At 48.5% G+C, this 20,009-nt stretch overlaps 1 protein-coding gene across 1 annotated transcript; it reads right to left on the bottom strand.

The window, feature by feature from the left end:
- Positions 1 to 455: 455 nt before the first annotated feature.
- On the bottom strand, positions 456 to 19,895 carry NEMF (nuclear export mediator factor). The gene is made up of 33 exons (XM_088533799.1): positions 19,794 to 19,895; positions 19,407 to 19,475; positions 18,659 to 18,761; positions 17,649 to 17,774; positions 17,412 to 17,560; positions 17,132 to 17,199; positions 14,761 to 14,847; positions 13,715 to 13,791; positions 13,461 to 13,531; positions 13,295 to 13,370; positions 12,187 to 12,249; positions 11,753 to 11,830; positions 11,192 to 11,400; positions 9,664 to 9,849; positions 9,113 to 9,176; positions 8,510 to 8,598; positions 7,880 to 7,983; positions 6,744 to 6,806; positions 6,542 to 6,654; positions 5,702 to 5,759; positions 5,305 to 5,363; positions 4,601 to 4,721; positions 4,216 to 4,489; positions 4,064 to 4,106; positions 3,932 to 3,981; positions 3,675 to 3,822; positions 3,264 to 3,341; positions 2,993 to 3,184; positions 2,525 to 2,557; positions 1,568 to 1,674; positions 1,441 to 1,484; positions 1,274 to 1,353; positions 456 to 583 (listed from the first exon to the last, which is right to left on the bottom strand). The coding sequence occupies exons 1-33, from the start codon at positions 19,850 to 19,852 to the stop codon at positions 506 to 508; spliced, it is 3,219 nt and encodes a 1,072-aa protein (XP_088389925.1). The 5' UTR covers positions 19,853 to 19,895; the 3' UTR covers positions 456 to 505.
- Between the last annotated feature and the right edge of the window lie 114 nt (positions 19,896 to 20,009).

Genomic DNA, 20,009 nt, shown 5'->3' with positions numbered 1-20,009 from the left:
GCAGCCGCTGCCTCCTGAGCTCTGGCTCTTCCCTTCTGCATTCTCATCCAGCAGGACAGGAGTCACACAGAGCCTTGGGCCTCGCCTGCGCTGTCCCCAGCACGGCTGAACAAGGGGCAGAGCTTTTAGCTCATGGCAAGGGGCCTCCTTGCCCAACCTAAACAAAAACCCAAGTGCAGCGAAGCGCTTGGTGGAACCTGCCCTGCCCTTAGGAACAAACTCGAGCTGCCCGGGGCTGCTGCAGCAGAAGGGACAGAGTCCTCAGGCCCAGACCTCGAAGCACGAAAGAAAGAGCAGCTCGAGATCACGGCGCTGGCCCAAGGGCAGTAATTTACTTGCTTGTTCTTACGCTGCAAGTGGAGCTGTTGGAGTCCACGAACCCGAGAGGCAGGAGCTGCTCCCCCTGCGCCTGCTCCCCGGAGCGTCGCTGCGGTCCGGCCCGGGGGCGCGCGGCCGCATCGTGGTTGAGCAGTGGTGGTTGGGGACAGGAAATCCGAGTAGCGACTCACTTCTTTTTCCTGTTCAGGAGATTCGGTGCAGACACCTTCACTTTACCAGGAATATTTCTTGACAAGTCGGTATCCTACAAAACAGGAAAAGGTGAGAAATGGCAGGTAACAAACTCGTAAGAACGTCCCCCCGCCCAGCGACTGCTTCTAACTGCGGCCGTGACCGCAGGCGCTTCCTGCTCAGAGCCTGTCTGCGCTTTCCTGCAGAGGAACCGGGGCTGCCGCCGGGCCCTGCTGCTGGGCAGCTCCTGCACGGCGGCTCCGACCTGCTCCCTGGTGGTAACTGGGCGTTTGGAGCAGGCTGGACAAAGGCTGCAGCCCGGGGCAGGCTCAGACCCGGCTGCGCAGGAAGCGACGCCGAATCTGACCCGGACACCCAGTTCAGCTGGGCCAAACCCGGACCCTGCCTAGCTGAGCTGCCAGGGCCCTGGTCCTTCCCTGCCAAGGGGATCGGGGCAGTGGGAATTTCCCTCCCTCGAGGCCTTTCCCTTTGTCAAAGGTTATTTGTATCAGCAAAGACCTGGGCAGAAACCTGATGCCCAACGACACCAGTCGGGCTGAACTGGAGTGATCCACTCCTGCCCAACTCCACTGAGAAACAAAGGACACGACAAGGAACCAAGCGATAGCCTGGGTGGCTTTGGACATATTTCCTACGCCCCCCCCCCCCCCAAAGTGGTGGCACTAGTGAGCTTTTTTTTTTTTTTTCTGTCACAACAAAGTGGTTTTTTTTTTTTTCCCCCCCACTAGAGAAACTTAGTCACCTTCACGCTACGGAACAGGTCTTTTTCTCTTGCAGTAGCTTCTTTAGATTGCATAAAATTATGCAAGGCAATCTTTGCAGCTGCAAAAATAAAGAAGATTCAGCCAGTATCTAAAAGGGCTCCAGCAGGCAGAGCACAGCAGAGGATTCCAGTGTCCAACATCGTACCTTTTCCCTTCTTCTGGGTGCCTGGAGTGAGCTTGACTTTATACCTTGCAAAAGAAGAGGTTGCTGTGAGTCGTGGGGCAGGTTCCCCCTCGCCGCCAACCTCTCCCCCCGGCGCGCTGGGACTCACTTGTAGTTGGCCATGGCCGTGTAGGGGGCACAGATGGGCACGGCGAAGAGCAGCAGGTCCTCGGGGTGCGGCTGCCCCGTGAGGGAGCCCAGCAGGGCCTGCCCGTCCTGCGGGGCGCAGCGGGGTGAGCGGAGCCGCCCGGGCCCGGGGACACCCTCCACGCGGCCGCAAGGGCCACCCCGAGCCCCCGGCACCTGCTTCGCTCACACTCAACGACCCCGGGCTGGCGCCTGGCCAGCGAATGCGTCGCTTGGATCACTGACGTTGCAACACTCAGAACAGGCTGGATCTTAAGTTTTAGCTGGACCAAAACCAACCTCCAAATCCAGCTGCATCCTCACAGCAGGACCAAAGCCCCCCCCCGCCCCAGACAGCTGTTAAACTCCTTCATTAAAGGAGTTAAAGAAATTCACTAGTTTTCAGCTGCAGTCTACACCCACAGGCTGTAGTTATGCAAAACTATTGGAGCAATTTTGCAAGTAAATGAATTTCTAAACCTCCAAAAACAACCTCTCAGTGCATTATCTTGTGTCCTGCTCCTCCAGCCCAGGGTCACCATTGCTGCAGGATGCAAAGACCTCATCAGGCAAAGACAAGGGCCAAGCTTCCATGCAGCCAACCCCTGGCTGTTAGAGGGGAGATATGTGTTAAGCAGGGGATGAGAAAAATCAGAAGTTTCATTTTTCAAAGTACGAGAAACCTGGGTTGACCAGGTAAGAAGTGTGACATGGGACAGCGACGTCGTGCTCAACACGGAACCATGGAATGGCTGAGGTTGGCAGGGACCTCTAGGGTCCAGTCCAGCCCCTGCTCCAGCAGGGACACCCAGGGCATGGGGCACAGGGTGGCATCCAGGCAGGTTTGAAGATCTCCAGAGAAGGAGCCTCCACAGCCTCTCTGGGCAGCCTGTCCCCTTCCCTCATCCCCTCCTCGCGTGTCGAGGCCGAGCGCGTTTACCTCAGAGCCCGGCTGGTCCTGGTCTTGCTCCTCCTGCGCATACAACAAAGAAAGGAGCCTCAGAGAGGAAACGGGCGCCCAGCTGCTTTTGTTCCCTAGAGAGGCTGGACCCTTTGACCAGTGGTGCCCGGGCAGCCGCACGCTGCAGAAACGCCCCTCGCTTTCAGGTGGGAGCCCCTGGCTGGGCGCACCCCCAGCCGGGGGAGCCCCGGCTGCTGCCCCTATCCAGGGAGCTCCGGGTGGTTCCAGCTGCGCCGAGCGGCCGTCGCCACCTCTCCCGGCTCCCCGGGTGCAGCCCCGTGGGGCCCTCGCTGCGACGCTGCTCCAGGGCGCCCCGGTGCTTCCGCGCCCGCTGGGCTCCCCGCGTCCTGGCAGCTCCCAGGGCCCCAGAGCAGCAGGAGCTGCTGGGCCTCCCTGGCAGGAGGGCCCAGGGCGGAGGGGAAGGGCAGAGGCCGGAGCGGCGCTGACCTTCTCGTCCTGCTGCTCCTCCAGGGCCGCGTCCTGCGGCTCGTGCAGCACCACGGCTGCTGGCGGCACCTCCTTGCCCGCTCCGGCACCCCGCTGCGCGGCCCTGGCCTTCTGCTGCGTCTTCCCTGCCTCTTCTTTCGTCTTCCCCTTCTTCCCTTTCTTCCCTTTGTCCTCCTTGTTGGACCCTGCGGACTGCAGTCACACACAGCGGGGTCAGAGCCGGCAGCCCCGACGACCACAGCCCGGGGGACAGCGAAGGCCTCGCGCTCACCCCCAGCAGCTTCATGATGAGCTCCCGGTCCTCTTCATCCTGGTCCTTGTACTTCTCCTTCATCTTCTTCATTTTACTCTGCAGAGAAAACACACCAACAGCCTTAGAAACAGTGACCTTGGGAGAGATTTGCACTCACAAACACCTAAATGCTGTCCCCACAGCTGCACTGCTTCCAGGGCAGCTCCCCACTAACCAACGGGTTATTTTCCAGACAGAGAACCACGGGGTGCTCGATGCTGACAGGACAGCACCCACGACCTTGAAACCACCATGAACGTATCTGCTTTTAAACTAATTCTCCAGGCAGCTGTGAGTGTCTGACCACAAGCTGGAACTACTGCCTGCCTGGGAGAACGTGAGCCCGTATTCCCAGGGAAGCAGCTCCAGGGAAGCTTGATCCCTGCCTACCTTCTGGCCTCGCTTGATGGGCTGTGGGGCTGGCAGCCCCTTGTTGCAGTTGGGCGCAGGGGGATGCTGCGTCTCCGGCTCTTTCTGCTTCTCCTCCAGTGGCTCCAGGTTCTCAGAGTCATTCTGCTGCTTCTTCTTCTTCATTTCTCTATGCAAAGCAAATGATCACTCAACACAGCCCCTCTTGTGGGCTGCCACCCTTCTGCCAGCGTTAACACCCTGCACGTGTCCCCACCAAAACAGAGACACGCTCTCACCTCCTCTCCTTGGCAGAGAGGTGCCTTCGCCCCGGGGCCTTGCTGTCACTCTGAAAAGCGAAACGTGGTTAACGCGCTCGCGTGCTGGCAGCTCACACTGCTCTTCGTCAGACACCTGAGCTGGGGCCTTACCAAGCTGGGTCCTTCCTCTTTGGGGACGGTTTTCTGCAGGGACCTGTGGGGAGACTGCAATGGAACTGGCAGCTCAAAAGAGCTTTTCCAACAGCAAGGAGCTGCTCAGGAGGGCCCAGGCTGCTGAGACACGCAGCTGCCCCTTCCCTTGCCTTTGTGACTGGAGGTGTGACAGGTCGATTGTCGTATCCGGGTAGTTTATCTCCTCCTCCTTCATCTCACTCTTTGGCTCTGGGTCTTCCACGTCATCTTCAGATTCTGCGTTGTCCTCTTCCAAGGCGCGCTCCGGCGCAGGAGGAGCGTTTCCCACGTCCTGCTCCGGGCCAACACCCTCCTCGTCACGGTTCCTCTCAGACGCGGCTTCCGCATCCTCCGGTGCCTCCGGATCCGCTGCTCTCTCCTCTTCGCTGCTGCTGTCTCCTCCTTCTGTGAGGAAAACGCAGCTGCCGTTAGAGACGCGGCACCGGCAGCACGCAGGGACCGGAGCACACGGACCCCGACGTCCCCACGGGGCTCCAGCCACCCCCTCCATCCTACCCAGGAGCTCCAGCTCCTCGGACACCAGCTCGCCGGCACCGCTGGAGACCGTTTCCAGGTCCTCATCCTGCACTTTGATCTTCCGTTCTTCTCGGTGCCTCCAAACGCAGCTCTCATCCACCTGCCAACAGAGGTGTCTTTACGTCAGGCCACGTCACTGCCAGTGATGCTCATTAGCCTCCTGGCAGAGACACCGACCCGGCACTTCATTATTTCTCTTTGTACACTTCTTACATTCCCAGGAGAAAGAAACTAAACCGGAACATTTAAACCTATTCTGGCAACCTCAAAATTAACCTAATGCAGAGGAGCATACAGCCGCATAGCCAGCAGTCTCCCACTAAGTATTTTTAAACTTTTTTGTGTATATATATATATATATATATATATATATATATATATATATTTTTAATGCTTCAAACATATATATATATATGCACATATATAAACATAGGTATTTATAAAAAAAATTTAGCATAGACAAAGTTCACAGTGTCTGTCTGTTTTAAATGAATGCCAGCACAAACTGGGCAAAAATGGAAATGAGAGACAAGTAATTGTCACTGACTAATATTTTATGGGATTTGTCCCAGTGGGAAAAGTAGTAATTGGGAATGTACTGGTAAACAAAAACTAGAAAATAAGCCTCCTACAGCTCGAGGCAAATTAAAGAAACAGCAAGAGCTGCACAGATAAAGCAGTACCTTAAACAAGAAGCTAAACCCCATCATCAGATATGAAGGAGGAAGAAAGTTCTTCTTCCCTGAAAAACAAAGGCAGGTTCCCATAAGGAGATTTAAGGGTTATGTTAAAGTATTTTCAAAACTCATTTTATTAGAGGTTTTAGGTTACCAAAAATTATAACTGGGGCTTGTTCTAGCTCTTGCATGACAATAAACTTGAGAAACACAGAGGGAATTTAGCTAATGGTCTCCTGCCCACTGCCTCTGCTCAGCCAGCAGCTGCTGCTGCTGCAGCTCTCAGGTTTGAGCAAAACCACCCAGAGCAGAGTGTGAGGAGAAGAGCAGCATCAGGGACCGCCGCAGGGCAGCACACCCAGACAAAACAACGTCAAAATCCCCCTGCTTCCTCGCGTCTCACCTCGAATCATGAAGCTTCCAGTGGTGAGGTACTCTCCTGTAGGCGCAGTTTTAGAAACCTGAGAACAGCAGGATATACTATAAGGAGCATCTTTTCCCAGAAGAGCAGCACCACTTCATAACTGCACTAGCAAGGGGAACATTCAAGCAAGCTGCACTTTTAGCCTGTGGAAACAGCTTTGCAAATGCAGTATCCAAGGGGGCCCTCCTGTCTTTTGTATGATGTTTTCCTAAAAGACATTTTATTCCATTCCCACAGTACAGGGCTACGTTCTGCAAGAGTGAGGAGCCGGGTTACTCAGGAAGTTGAAACAACTGCAGGGATTGCAACCCTTAGTTTAATGTTATCTTTCACAGAATGGCTGAGGTTGGCAGGGACCTCTAGGGATCATCCAGTCCAGCCCCTGCTCCAGCAGGGACACCCAGGGCACGGGGCACAGGGCGGCATCCAGGCGGGTTGGAAGATCTCCAGAGAAGGAGCCTCCACAGCCTCTCTGGGCCAAGGGTCAGTCCTTATGGTCGCATTGCTCATAAGCAAAGTTGAAGTTAATATACAGGCTATAGCCCTGCCTGAGAAAGACTAAACCTTGTTTTTATTAAGGAGAGGAAGGGCTTGTTTTTGTTTTTAGCAAGAGGCCAAGTTTGCAGCGGTTCCTCAGCCATGTGTGGGCCATGTCAGCGGCCACCCCTTCACCGTTGGTCAGTGCAGCGGAGCCAAGGAGGACGTGCAAGGAATGTGCCCAAAACCAGGAGCTTCACCCCCCTTCCTGGAGCTCCCCCTAACCGACCCGACCCGCAGCCCCGCTCCAGCCGTGCCGCCTGCGGGCACGAGTGTCCTCACCTGGTGGTGGAAGACCCACCAGGCGCTGGTGACCACGCGGGCGTCCCAGGCCGCGCTGTAGCACAGGGCCATGGTGCCGGCCTCGGTGAGCGTGCGGGGAGGGACGGGCTCACCTGCAAGGGCAGCACCCGCGCGTCAGCGCACGGGCCCCCGCGCAGAGACGAGGCCACGTGGCAGCACCAAGGGAGCTGCACGCAGGTACCTGTGGGGTTTTTGATCACGCAGCTCGTGGCTCCGTGGAGATCGGCATGCACGTAGATGTCCCCTGCAAGGAGAGTGACACGTTGGTAACGACACACAGCACTTAGGGATCCTAGAATCATAGAATGCTTAGGGTTGGAAGGGACCTCTAGAGATCATGTAGTCCAATCCCCCTGCACACGCAGGGTCACCTAGAGCACGTGGCACAGGACTGCGTCCAAGCGGGTTTGGAAGATCTCCAGAGAAGGAGACTCCACAACCTCTCTGGGCAGCCTGTTCCAGGGCTCTGGCACCCTCACTGGGAAGAAATTTCTCCTTAAGTTCCTATGGAATTTTTGGTGCTTCAGTTTCCAGCCATTTCCTCTAGTCCTGTCAGTGGCCACCACTGAAAAGAGACCATCCCCGTCCTCTGCACTCCCTCCCTTGAGGTATTTATATACACTGATTAGATCCCCTCTCAGCCTTCTCTTCTCCAGCTGAACAGGCCCAGCTCCCTCAGCCTCTCCTCACAGGGCAGATGTTCCAGGCCCCTGATCATCCTTGTGGCCCTGCGCTGGACTCTCTCCAGCAGCTCCACATCCCTCTTGTACTGTGGGGCCCAGAACTGAACACAATACTCCAGATGTGGCCTCACCAGGGCTGAGTAGAGGGGCAGGATCCCCTCCCTCGACCTGCTGGAGACGCTCTTCTTAACGCACCCCAGGATCCCATTGGCCTTCTTGGCCACGAGGGCAACTGCTGCCTCATGGTCAGCTTATCGTCCACCATGACACCCAGGTCTTTCTCCGCAGAGCTGCTCTCCAAATGATTCCCCTCCTGTGGTAAATGGATATCCTGGCTGCAGAGAGCCAGGTGGCAAGGGGATCTGGAGGCCACTGAGTCTGTAGCGTTGTCCCAGGCAGGATCAGCTCATTTGCTTCCTACAGGTGTCTGTCCAACCCGCTCATACCCAAGTGCTGAAGGTCCACACCAAACCCTCCAGCGCACACAGCTTCCAAGACTCACCATCACCAAAGCCCTCACGCACCTAAGACCAGTTTCAGGACAAACTAGACAGTCCCTGTCATGTTCTCCTGGTGCATCTATAAAACCAGAAAGTAAGACAGAGACTGACATAATCCACTGCAGCAGACTTGCCTGGTCTCAGGTAGCGCTTGACGATCAATTCGTTCTGCTGCTGATCTCTTCCAGCGATAATGAGGTAATTCTCAGAACTAACGAACCACAGGAACTTCTCAAACCTGCCAAATTGCATCAGTATGTGAAAATTGCATTGAAACATGAAAAACAACTGCCACTAGAACTGCGTTACAGAGGCAGGTTTGTACCAAGCTGAGAATACCCAGCTTGCAGCTACTCCTTGTAAAACACTCTGCATCAAGTTTCATATCCATCAGATGTCTGCAGCATGGAAATAGGGCATGGGGCAAATGTAGCAACAATGTCAATGATATTTTGAAGTGACATGACAAGCACTGTCACCACAAAGGCCATCTACCTATTTATTTTAATAATTTTGTTATTTTTAAAAATAAAGCTTTTTGTAGTCTTAATATCCACCATTACTACTTCAAAGATGTGAAGCTGCCAGAGAGTAATAGAGTAACAGCAATCGAGAGTACTAGTGAAGTTGCCTATTTTCCTAGCACATCTTCCTAGCACTTATCAAGGCAAAAAAACTCAGCTAAACTGCAAGGCCATGTCCACAGTGCTTTTGAACTTGAACATTCACAACACTTTAGACAACGACAGTGAAACTGTACTTGCCAATAGACTTTTCTTGCTTTCTGAATGGTGGTAACTGTCTGAACTTCCTTCAGTGTCTGCTTTGTCTTCTTCTCAGCAGATTTAAATGCCTATTGAGAAAAAGCATGACCCCGGGTCCCCAAAACAGGCATTATACAGCTGCTAACCCAACAGCAGGATAGTTAGAAGGAAACTTCTATTTTTTTCATGGTGCAGCCTCTACAAACCACTATGCACAGGTGCATATTCTTTTCATACACATACAAAACACTAATTCTAAAATATTCATAAATTTTCACTTTGTATAGCAGGCCCCTGAGAACAGCAATGGAGATCCTTGTGGCCATATAGCAGATAATTCTCCACTCCTGTCTCTCTCAGTTCTGGTCTCCCAGTATCCCACCCAGGAGTTCACAGGGCTACTGATGGAAACCAGGTGAATCAGTGGGAATCTGCAGCCCTCTACTCAGTGATCTTAACAGCCCAAGAAACAACGTGACCCTGGTTGGCTGATTTTACCTTTTGTGTCTCATTAGCACTACCTAGACTAAGTCTGAATTTTCCCTTTACCAATGATGGGGGCTTCACTTTTAAGCATCTTTTGAGACCAAAAAGAATAAATACCTTCTCTGCAGCTTCCACTGTCTTCTGTGTTTTCTTAGCTGCATGTCGTTTGTGATCATAATACCTGTGAAACAGAAATCCATTTACATTGGAAATCCTAGCACCTCCACTCGTTTCTAAGATGTACTCATGATTTTGGGATTTGTAATAAACATTTAGTTTTGAGGAAGTAATTTTTAGGTCAGATCTTTGGCTTAATCTTCACCCAACATAAACAGCCAAATGCAATAATTTCCTTTCTCAGATACACAGAGCACTCCATTTGGATTGCTGTGTGACAAAGAGCCATTTTGTTTCATGTGGCTCTGCAGAATTGTCCTCAAAATTAAATTAATATGACAGCAACAGAGAACCTGCTATGTAATAGTGAGGTACTGTCCTGGGACCAGGGAAATACACATCTTAGAGCTAAGGACATCTATTTCAATTTCTAGCTTTTATATTTTTTTAAAGAATATACACATGGGGCCCTTCCTTTGATGTTATCACTACTATAAACCACAAGCATATAGAAACTTCTACGACCAAAGCACATGCAGCATAAACCTTACTTTTTGGCATTGGCATACGCAGACAAGCTGAGATCAACATCAACCAACAATGGCTTGTTTTTCTGTGGTTTCTTCAACTGTTTGTTTTTATTCTTTTTCTTTTTCCCTTTTGTTTCTTCTGTTTCTTCTTTTTCCAACTCAGCATCCTCCTCTTCCTCTTCCTCTTCAGATAACATATACGGGTTCCTAAAAAAAACATGACATCATACTGATTAGGGTAAGAGAACTGCTTATTTGTTTTACCTTAGCACAATGCATTTGTACTTCTATTCTCTCATGAAGATCAAAAAAAAGCCAAAAAATCCTAACACGATTTTTACTGTGAAGTTGCAGGAAGGTCCCAGGTTGCCCTACATCAAGAAGATTCTGTTTTAGAGTCAGACAGTGTTTCAGGGAAAAAAGAAAATAAATAAAAGCTAATAATAATAATAATAAAGATAATAGAGATGAAATCTTCCCATCCTTGTCAAATGTCACCAAGGAGGTGACGTTTCTCAAGGCAATTTCTTTTTCTTTTAAAACCTCCAGTCACCTTTACAAGAGATGAACGCCTCTTATAACCAAAGATCGAAACCAAAGGAAAAATGGGCTTAAAACAAAGAACATTTCTCAGGATCTCTTTTCACAGAGTAAGAGAAGAACAAAGACAAATATGAGACCTTCTACGCCCAACTGTCATGTGAAACGAGGGCAGGTACATTATCAGGCACATTTGGTGAACATGACAGCATGGCAGCAGTTTAATGTCTCATAAAAGCCCTCTTTGCTGTCTTCAGAGAGGTATAACTGAACAGAGACCAGCTGGAACTGTATTTCCTGCTCACCAGCGCATTAAATCCTGCTCAACACAGCTTTGCTGAGCCTGTGTAGCAAAAGGTGGTGGAGCAGCATAAAATAATGTTTTTCATAAAGGGAAATACATCTCCCCAGTCGCTTGTACTAAGGATGCACGAGGCAACGTTTGGTGTGATGTTAATCTGTGTGATCAGCAAAGTGATCGTTATTCACTATAAAAACTGCCAGAAGTGAGACTGACGTAACATGACTGTCAACACAGAACTGACTCCTGAAAGCAAGTTAGTTCTGGAATATTAACTTGATTGGAAATAATTCAACTAAACATTCATAAGTTCATTTTCCCCTATCAGGACTTTCATAAAGGAGTTTTTTAGCCATAAAAAAAGAAATTCTCACTTCTGTATCTTTAGCATCCCGATACATTGTTGGCTCAGGTTACATTGGATCTCTTTCAGCTTTAGTGCAAGATTACGGGTATGCCATATTTGACAAATTCATACTGAAATAAATCCCCACCTCACCTGCAACGTGCATGCCATTCATTATTTCATGGAAGTTTTTGAGACATTCAGGTGCTGCCTCACAGCCAGCTCTTTCATCAGCACTCCTCCAGAAAGCAGGGAGCAGCAGCAGAACTGCATGTTCTTCTCATGTCAATACCAAAAACGCTGAATAGCTTAAATACCAACACAGAAACTAAAGAGACAACTGTCGCCTGCAATGCACTCACCTCAGCAGCATGGTGATATGATTTGTCTGAAGCTTTAGTTCTTTGATTGCACTTGCAACAGGGTCCCCCTGTGCTTGAGCTTCTTTTACAATTGCTCCGATCTCTGTCCAGTCTATCTGGTTGGCTAGGGCGCTGCGAACCACCTGGATGGCTCTGTCAACTATCTCTAGGTTCATTTCTACGAGTTCTCCTTTTATCTTATCTATTTCCTTATGGAAAGGAAAAAAAAAAGTTTATCTCCATTCAACCTAAATGCAAACTCAGCAACATTTTTACAGATAAAAGTGGTAATTAATATTGAGTCAAAAGCCAAGAATGGCACTAAAGCCATCACACAAGGCTCCTGCAAGCAGTGCTCTGCAAGCCACACGTGGCAAGGAAGCCACCAAGTGCCTGCAAGGGAAGGGAGCCCAGCCCAGGCTCCCTGAGGGGCTGCAAGGTGCTTGGGCAGGGGAAGGCCTGGCTTTGGGATCCACTGCTGAGCACAGCTGTCAGGACCAGCGGGTGCAATTCCTTAAGAAATATTATGTAGCTCCCCAATTGAAGAAAAAACAGTCCCACCTGGGCTTGCTGAAGAGCTTCTAGTCGATGCTCATGATCCTTACGGACATTTTCAAGTTTCTTCAATGCTTGTTTTTCCTTTCATAAACAAATAGGATTTAAAAAATAAATACATTAAAAAAACAGCATCTTATCACCTATTCACGGTAAATACACTCAGCACAGCATTCCAGATAAGAAAAACGCAACAGCCTAAGGGATGCAGAGAAGTTTCCAAAGACCTGCTCTCCATGTTACTGTTGTATTCCAAGCAGACCCAACCACTGCACTGGACAGCTTGAAACCTGCTCTGTGGCCATCCCTGATTCAGCACCTCCATTGCAAGAATAAGTAACTGACTCCTCTACCCCAAGCTAAGTGGTCCAAATGCCCTAAAGAGGCATCTGAAGCTCAGAGAGCCCCCACGGCTGCTCTGCTCCTGGATGAGGACATACCTGCTGCAACGCTTTCAGATCGATCTTCTGCCCCTCTAACTTGGAGTAGAATTCATCTGCTGCCTGCAAGAGAGAGCCACGTCTAAGGTCTTCCAAGGTGCACTAACCTGTACCACCACCAACAGAAAAAGTTCTCCTCCTGAGAGGTGAGGGCAAAACCATTAATGTGGGGATCAAAGCTAAAACAGGGTCCAGTGTCATCCTTGTTTTACCTCTTCGCAAGGTCAGACCAGCAAGGCCCTCTGGATGTCTCATCTTCAACTGGGGACTACTGACATGGGTAAATAACTTGCTGAACTGGAATCCTTTTTCTGTGTCACAGAGTCACAGTGACAGGAGGAATCTGCTGCTTCATGCAGTGTATTCTTCAGACTAAACTACTTCAGTTAAAGCCCTGTCCACTCTGAATCCCTGCTGCACCAACTGGTAGTTCAGAGCAAAACTAGAAAGCAAGTTTAGGAACTACTGAGTGTGGTGCAATAGCTGCCTACACTGTGCTTAAAACAAAAGGAGAGGAAGGTTTTAGGCTGCTTAGACCATTGATACTGAGAAGGAGATAACAGACATCCAGACAAGAAGCAGGACAGGAAAGTGAAGTGGGAACTCTGGAAATCAAGGTTAGGAACAACACACAAGTAATGATTAGAGACAATGTCAGCAAGCCAAGGAGCAGGAAGGACAACACTCAAGGAAATGCTAAATCAGTTGCTTGAACCTTTCAGAGCAGTCACAGGACAAGCATAAACGTGCTGACTGTTGGTCTTCAGCAGTAAGTCAGCTTCTGCACTCCCAGGAACAACAAATGTGTCTGAGAAGGGCTGGTTAACAGGCAGCTCCCGTGCAGGCTCCACACAGGCCTGCGGTCAGCGCCTCGCGCCCTCCTCGAGCTACGGATCTAACAGAGCTCACACTGACAACACTGCCCAGGAACAGCCTCCAGGTCCTAACCTGCTTGGCCTTTTCTGTACAAAACACTTATCCATAAAACTTTAGTTACTTTTCCCAAAGTCTATGTTTTCATTAATAACTTCAGCACTGTGTTTTAATTGTGCTCTTTAGCGCCAGTCTATTAAAGCACTTAAGTACAGTATCAGCAAAAGCACTGTACCTTATTGAATGAGTCAAATTCCAAGTACGGACATTTTGAATGTTGAGAAAACAAGAAAGGGTGAAATTCCTCATATCTGTAAAATATACATTTGATATTATCACCTGAAAACTAATTTAAGTTATGCAGACTAGTAGAAAAGGGAGCAAACACTCCAAATATTTACGTGTAGATATCTTCGGGTGGTTTATCTGGTTCCAAGCTTGGCTTTTTCTCCCTTTTCTGGATAATATAACCCTAAAATAATACATAAATACATAAATAATCAGCATTTGCCTTTGAAAATGATCCCTCATCCCCTTATCTTCGCAATACAGGAGGTTTTTGGTGCTAAACTCACTGATCAGCACAGAACAGTAATTGGTTACTGAAGGGAGACCTTGTAGCACTAGCAAAGGTGATTCTTCAAAGGAGACCCACCTTGCCACTGAAGTTGTCAGTTAGTGTCATATATTCTTCTGCTTTCTCTAAAGCACTAAGCACTTTTTCAATATTTTCTAAAGAGAGAGGAAGGAGGGGAGGAAAATTTTAAAACAATTAGAACAAAACAGTATTTTATATAAACATAGCAAAATAAAAAAAATACCCAAGCAATTGTACATCCAGTTACCCACACAGAGAACTCTGTTCAACCTACCCATGTCAACAGGAAGTTCAGGATATCGTGCAACCTTGGGGAACAGCCTAAAAGCAGCATCCTAGTACGTCTCAAAAATAAAACCTACATATCCTTCACGCCTGGTGCTTCACTACAATTACTGTTTTCTTTGAACAGGAGCCTCATGACACACATTTTCATTTGTGCAATTTTTAATATTAAAAAAATATGTATTTTGATACTTTTTTTTCCAAATTCTATTAAAACAAAAACATAGATACGCTAGCACCTTATAAAACAAAACTATGGAGGCCAAGGATAAGCCAGGAGCTGTGAGAAGTTATTTGTTTGTTATAAAGCCATTTTACTTCAGCACCACAATATAGTAGTTAGATGCAAAAAGTCCTTTTGATTTATGGAAAACATAAAAGCACTCAAGGAAAATAAGACTACGAAAAAAAAATCTATTTTGACTTTACTACCCAAATCTAAAATTTATAGATAAAAGCTGTTACTTTATCAAATCCCCACTATGTCTGCCATAGTTTAATGGCAAACTATGAAGGATTCTTGTAAAAATATCCCTCTCCACAGCCAGAGTTCATCTGCAGTTTAAGATAATACCTCATTATAAAAGCATTTAGATCATAAGAGAAGTCCATAATCATAATATTCTAATATACACACAGTTCAAGAGGTATAACAAGAACAAGGCTAATCTTCAACCTAAAAACATTACAGGATGTAACCATATGGTCTGAACCATAAGGCTTAGGGATTAGGTATCTCTTTGGAAAACAAATACCCTCAGAGAGGCAAAAAACATTAAACATGTAGGACAGCCTTTATAATACTACCTGCTACACACCTTTCTTTTCTGTATGTTCATCTATTTTGACATAACCAGAAAATCCAGCTTCTATAAGGCAATGCTCAATGAGAGTGGCTCCGTAAGCTATAAATAAAGAAATAAATAAAAGGAGAATCAGCTGAAAACCATTTACAATTAATTCTATACTTGCATAGAAAACACAGAAGTGCTTTGATAAATTAAGTCCACAAAACTAGCCCGTGCCTAGAAAATTTGGGTAGTGCAAGGGAGCTGTGTCCCAGCAGGTGGCAAATTCCAGCAGCTGGGAAAGCAGGAGACCACCATTCCCATGGGGTGTGCTCAGAAACACTCACTGGCCAGGCACAGCAGCCAAGTCCCAGCACGTGGCTGACAAAACAAGGTCTTAAAAACCAAATGATGCTGAAATTCACCTGGAACTGGGCAAGGTCTGGGGCAGAATGAGGATGTACAGGAAGGATGGGCTTCATCCGGGTCAAAATGGACTGAAAATTTTTAAAATTAAAAAAGGAGCAGGGAGGTTTATGAGTGTAGGAAACCCAACAGGGATGGAAAAGCATCTGGCTTGGAATAAGATATTACAGAGTGTGAAGTCAAACAAACTCTTTATCTTCAAGCAAAGAACTGGGGAAGAGCTGGCAAAGTCAAATGTGAGGGGACAGCGGAAACGAGTGCAGCCCCATTCAAAGAGGGCGAGGAGGACACCACAGAAACACCACCTCCTCCAAAGACCAAACGGGAACTCTGAGAAACAAGACGGGGCAATAGAAAACCAAGCTCAGCTGATAACAAGCAAAGCAGAAACAGGGAGGAAAGAAGGAAGACGATCACCAGAACAACACGGCATCAAACTCAGAATGAGGTAAGAGACCCATAAAAAGGGTCCTAGAGTCCAACCAAACCAACTGCCTGAACAAACACTTTTATCACAAGAAAATGAGAATCAAGGCTTGTAAAATCAAGAACGTTGCAGCATCAAGGCTACAGAATCACCTGCCTGAGCAGGGCTGCTACTCCTCCTAGTGAGCAGAACAGCCTAAAGACTGTGCAGGTCAAAGACCAGCTCGCTCAGATTTCCAGCTGGGTGGATGTCGCACCAGGATACAGGGCTGAGACTAAAATTTTAAACATTAATGACAACTCTTATGAGGCAGCTATTTGGAGAGCTTGAGGGAGGAAAAGCTTCTCTGATTCACAGCATCTGATTCAAGTATCACTGCCAGGGAGCTACACTGTGACAAAGGCTATAATGCTCTTAAATTCAACAGCCATTCCAGCACAAGGGAGAGAAAAAAAAAAAAAAAAGAAAAAGAAAAATCCACTCCAGGCATGCCCAGATCAAAAGGAAGGACTATGTAAAGCAGCAGAGACCAAACTATTAGCCGTAGATTGCAACATCTTTCTTGGCAGGAGAGGCAAAGGGAGGTTCATGCACTGGCAATACAAATGGGTGGAGCCCTTTTCCCCTTGCCTGGGAAACTCCCCGCTCCAGTCCTGCACACACAGCAACAGGGCTCATCAGACTATTCCCTGCGACGTATCTGGGACCAAGACCTGAAACGCAGCTCTGTCCCTTTGCAGAGGAGAACCTTGCTAAGCCAACAGGGTCTAGGCAACCACATCGAGAACACTGATAGGTGAGAGCACCACGAATATCAGATTTGAGTACTGATAATGGCAAAACGGAGACCAGCAACAGATCATGCATTTAGGAGGAGACCAGGATGGAGAAAGGGAGGGACAAGGATAGTGAAAATGAGAATTAAGATATGGGAACAGGGCTACTCAGGTCTGCACACCGTGTAATTGGGACTGTTTGTGGGTTATTTACCCAGCAGCCCTGCATTTGATCAAAGCACCTAAATCTGGACAATAAACCAAACTTACTGTTGGGACTATGTCACACAGGTCAAACCTGTTTCTTTGGTCAAGAATATGAGGGACACGGTGCGCTTTGCCTGGCTAACAGGGAATACCCCGAGGCACAGGCAGAGCATCCCAGCATCATCACATTGGTGCCCATTCCATGACCAACGGCCAGGCACTTCCTAAAAATATCCTTGCCCTATCTCTTACAGCTCCCACTCAGCACTGCTAGAGACAAGACCCTGGAGTGAGAGCTCCAGCAGAGCTATTCCCAGCTCCTCGGCACCTTTCGATTGTAGCAAGGTCCATGTCTCATGCGGCTAGCTTTGAATTTACAAGATCTTATCTGCTTTCAGAGTCATGGCTTTTTGTTCCTTTGTTTTTCAAATATACATAAAACCAGAATGTCATGAATAGTTCTCCCTCGCCCAAAAAAGACTGAAGCTGTTCAAACTTGCACCTCTGTCTAAAATAACATACACTGTCCATGTCATTTTGAAATGGAATGTGATGGAATACTTACGAAGATGGGGGTTAAGAACCCTCTTCAGCTGTTCCCCTTTGGGTGCATTTGATATTATTTCAGTTAACCTAGGAAAGACAATGTAGAGTTGTTACTCTAAAAAACTGACAATCAGTTTTATTTGCTATCTTTTCTTGATGAGAGGCAACGAGACGTTTTCATTTTTATTAAAAAAAGTGCAAAAAGGCCTGTAATATATGAAAAGACTATCCGAAAATACAGCACTACTCCCAGTCCAAAGTAACCTGGATTTATTCCTATATGTACAACATCTAGTTACCTTTCCAAGGTCGGCAGAGGCGCAGGTGCTTTGGCAATGTCAAGCGGGTACCGCTCCCGAACGGCGAACCTGACATCATCGGCCTCGTCCGTGCGGAACCTCAGGATGTTTAAAATGACATATTCGTGGTCTGTGAGGACAATGTTACCCTAAAAACGCACCACAGGTCACTGTTAGCAAGGGCTGTGCTCGAGGACGTACACTCCTACAGAGCACATGCGGGGGCTCCGTGCTTACCCTGTCATAGAGCTCGATGATGAGGTGATACGCGGCTTCGTCGCTTCCAAACTGGAAGTCCACGATCCTGTCAACACCCAGCTGTTTTACACTGACAAGTCTCCTCGTCTTCAAATGCTTCCGACACTGTCGACAGAGAAAACGTCTGTGAGACCACAAAAACATGATATTTAACTCGCGGTATTTAACTCTGAAACACATCTGCATTTTTCCTCAACAGTCCCTCCCGTGACATTCTGACCACTCCTTACTTACTACAGACAAATACCAGAAAAGGTTAAAAATGCTGATCTTAGTACTACAGAGAAGAGACAGCTCATAAAAAAAAAGAGTAATATTCTGGATGATATTGGAAATACGATTGTTTTGAATTGTTATTTTTGCCATAAAGAACTGCTATTTGTATATCTGACTTCCTCGAAGCAAGGTCACCTACTCCATCTCAATCAGCAAGAAACTAGTTAAAGATCAAAGGTTCCCTTTGCACCTCTGCATCGACACATGATGTGGAAAGATCCTTAACGATTTTTGCTGACCATTTTAACGAGGCTCCACGCAGAGGGGCCTAGCGGATCTGTACAATTCAGCAGTAGGGCTGCATCCAGCAGATCTCCCTGCAGAAACACATCCTAACAGCTTGCACCAAGACCTGAGATGCCAAAGCCCAGCGCTCTGTGCTGTGCCTGCACAGTGCCTGTCGATCTGGACAGTGCTACTGCAGCCCTAAGACTGGACTGAAGCACAGCCCTGAAAGGTGTGCGTGCCCAGGAAACATTCAAGAGACTAGTTTTGGTCTTCAGAAAATCACATTGCTATCATTTCTGGCACTAAACATCAATGATGTGACTCCAGGTCCACATTTGCTCTTCGTTTTCATTCACTTGTTTGACCATGACCCGCCAGGCAAATCTTTTCACTGTTCTCTTGTGTTTTCTGTTTCTTGACAGAACATTAATGTTGTTTCCTGCCACTCATGGGGGTTTTCAGAAAGCAGACACAGGCCACCTTACCTTCATCGCAAAGCCGGAGGGCATCATGTTTTTTGGCCACTCGAACTCCGTTGTGTGAATGCGTATGCCAGACTCGAGCAGCAGCGTGGCCTTGCAGTCTGGCCTGTTCACAGGACACAGAGAGGTGAGCAGCCACCCCACACCGCCCCGCACCGCGGTGACACCAAAGGGCCACCACGAGCTGCTCACCATCCACACACACACCACTGCCTACCACATCCCTCTGCAGCCAGGCTGGCAGCAAAAGGACGCCCACGTTTTAAGGCAAAAGGACAGAGCATCTGCAGAGAAGCTGGCCGAGCAAAGCAGCTCCCTGCAACAGGGGAAAACATCCCCTAGCACAACTGGAGCCAAGCAGAGGGACAGTTCAGGGCTGGCGCGACACAAGGCCGCTCTTCCCTGTGGCCCGGATGCCAAAACAGCTTATGCAAGTGCTGCTCTACATTCCTCCAGCTGCTCCTTCCCCGCAGAGGGGCTGACCCAATCCTGCGGGTTTGTTATTATGGCACGTTTGGCCTTGTGTTTATTTTCTGTGGCATTCTGCCCCTTTCACAAGCCTGTGCCGTATGCTACCTGCCAAGAATTTCCAGAGAAGAAATGATCATGTTAAATTCAAAGGATAATTTAACTATTTTCTCTGGAAACTAGTGAGAAAAGCCAGACACTAATCACTAATTCAGCACAGAATTACATATATATACACACAAAGAATCTGATTTTCATATGTAAAGGAATTGAAAGTTCTTACTTCTGAAGGCGGATGAGGTACGTCTTGTTATCCACATCATACACATTGTTCACTCTCATTCCCAGTAGGCTGCCAAAAAAAGAAAAAGACAAGAAAACGCGTCCTTTGGGGAACGGGACACACGAATCACACGAGCGTTAGAAAAAATAATAATATCGGGAGTTATTAAGACGCAAGTGACAGTGAAGCGCCGAGTGGCAGCCCGAGGGCGGTAAAGGGAGATTAATGGGATGAGCTGTATGGATGGGCCAACCTAAATGATGGGGAAAAAACCCTGTTGTTAATGGATTAAAGACAAAATAAGCAAAATAAAATACAAGCGCGCAGGGGCGACAAGGGGAGCTAGGGGCCCGGGCAGCCCCGGCGGTGCCCGCGGAGGGGCCGCACCTGCGGCGGAGCTCGGCGAGCAGCGCGCGGATATCGACCGTGCTGAAGCGGGACTTCATGGCGCCGCCGCCGCCTCACGGGCGCCCCGCTGCCGCCGCTCCCCCTCGCGCGCATGCGCCGCCGCCGCCGCCGCCGCCGGGGGCTACGGGTGGCGCCGTGCGCCAAACCTCTGCGCCGCGCTCTCCGCCGCTCGCGCATGCGCCGCTCGGAGCGGGT

Source organism: Tinamus guttatus, unplaced genomic scaffold, assembly GCF_059628265.1.
Source record: "Tinamus guttatus ecotype Peru unplaced genomic scaffold, ASM5962826v1 Tinamus_guttatus_pri_ptg000522l, whole genome shotgun sequence".
Lineage (NCBI taxonomy): Eukaryota > Metazoa > Chordata > Aves > Tinamiformes > Tinamidae > Tinamus > Tinamus guttatus.
This window is presented reverse-complemented; position numbering and strand designations above follow the sequence as displayed.

Coding starts and splice junctions, on each gene's coding strand:
- NEMF (XM_088533799.1), bottom strand. CDS start 19,852: ATGAAGTCCCGCTTCAGCACGGTCGATATCCGCGCGCTGCTCGCCGAG. Junction 17,775..18,658: donor CCTCCGGCTTTGCGATGAAG/GTAAGGTGGCCT, acceptor CTCTGTCGACAG/TGTCGGAAGCATTTGAAGAC. Junction 7,984..8,509: donor AAAGCAAGAAAAGTCTATTG/GCAAGTACAGTT, acceptor GCAATTTGGCAG/GTTTGAGAAGTTCCTGTGGT.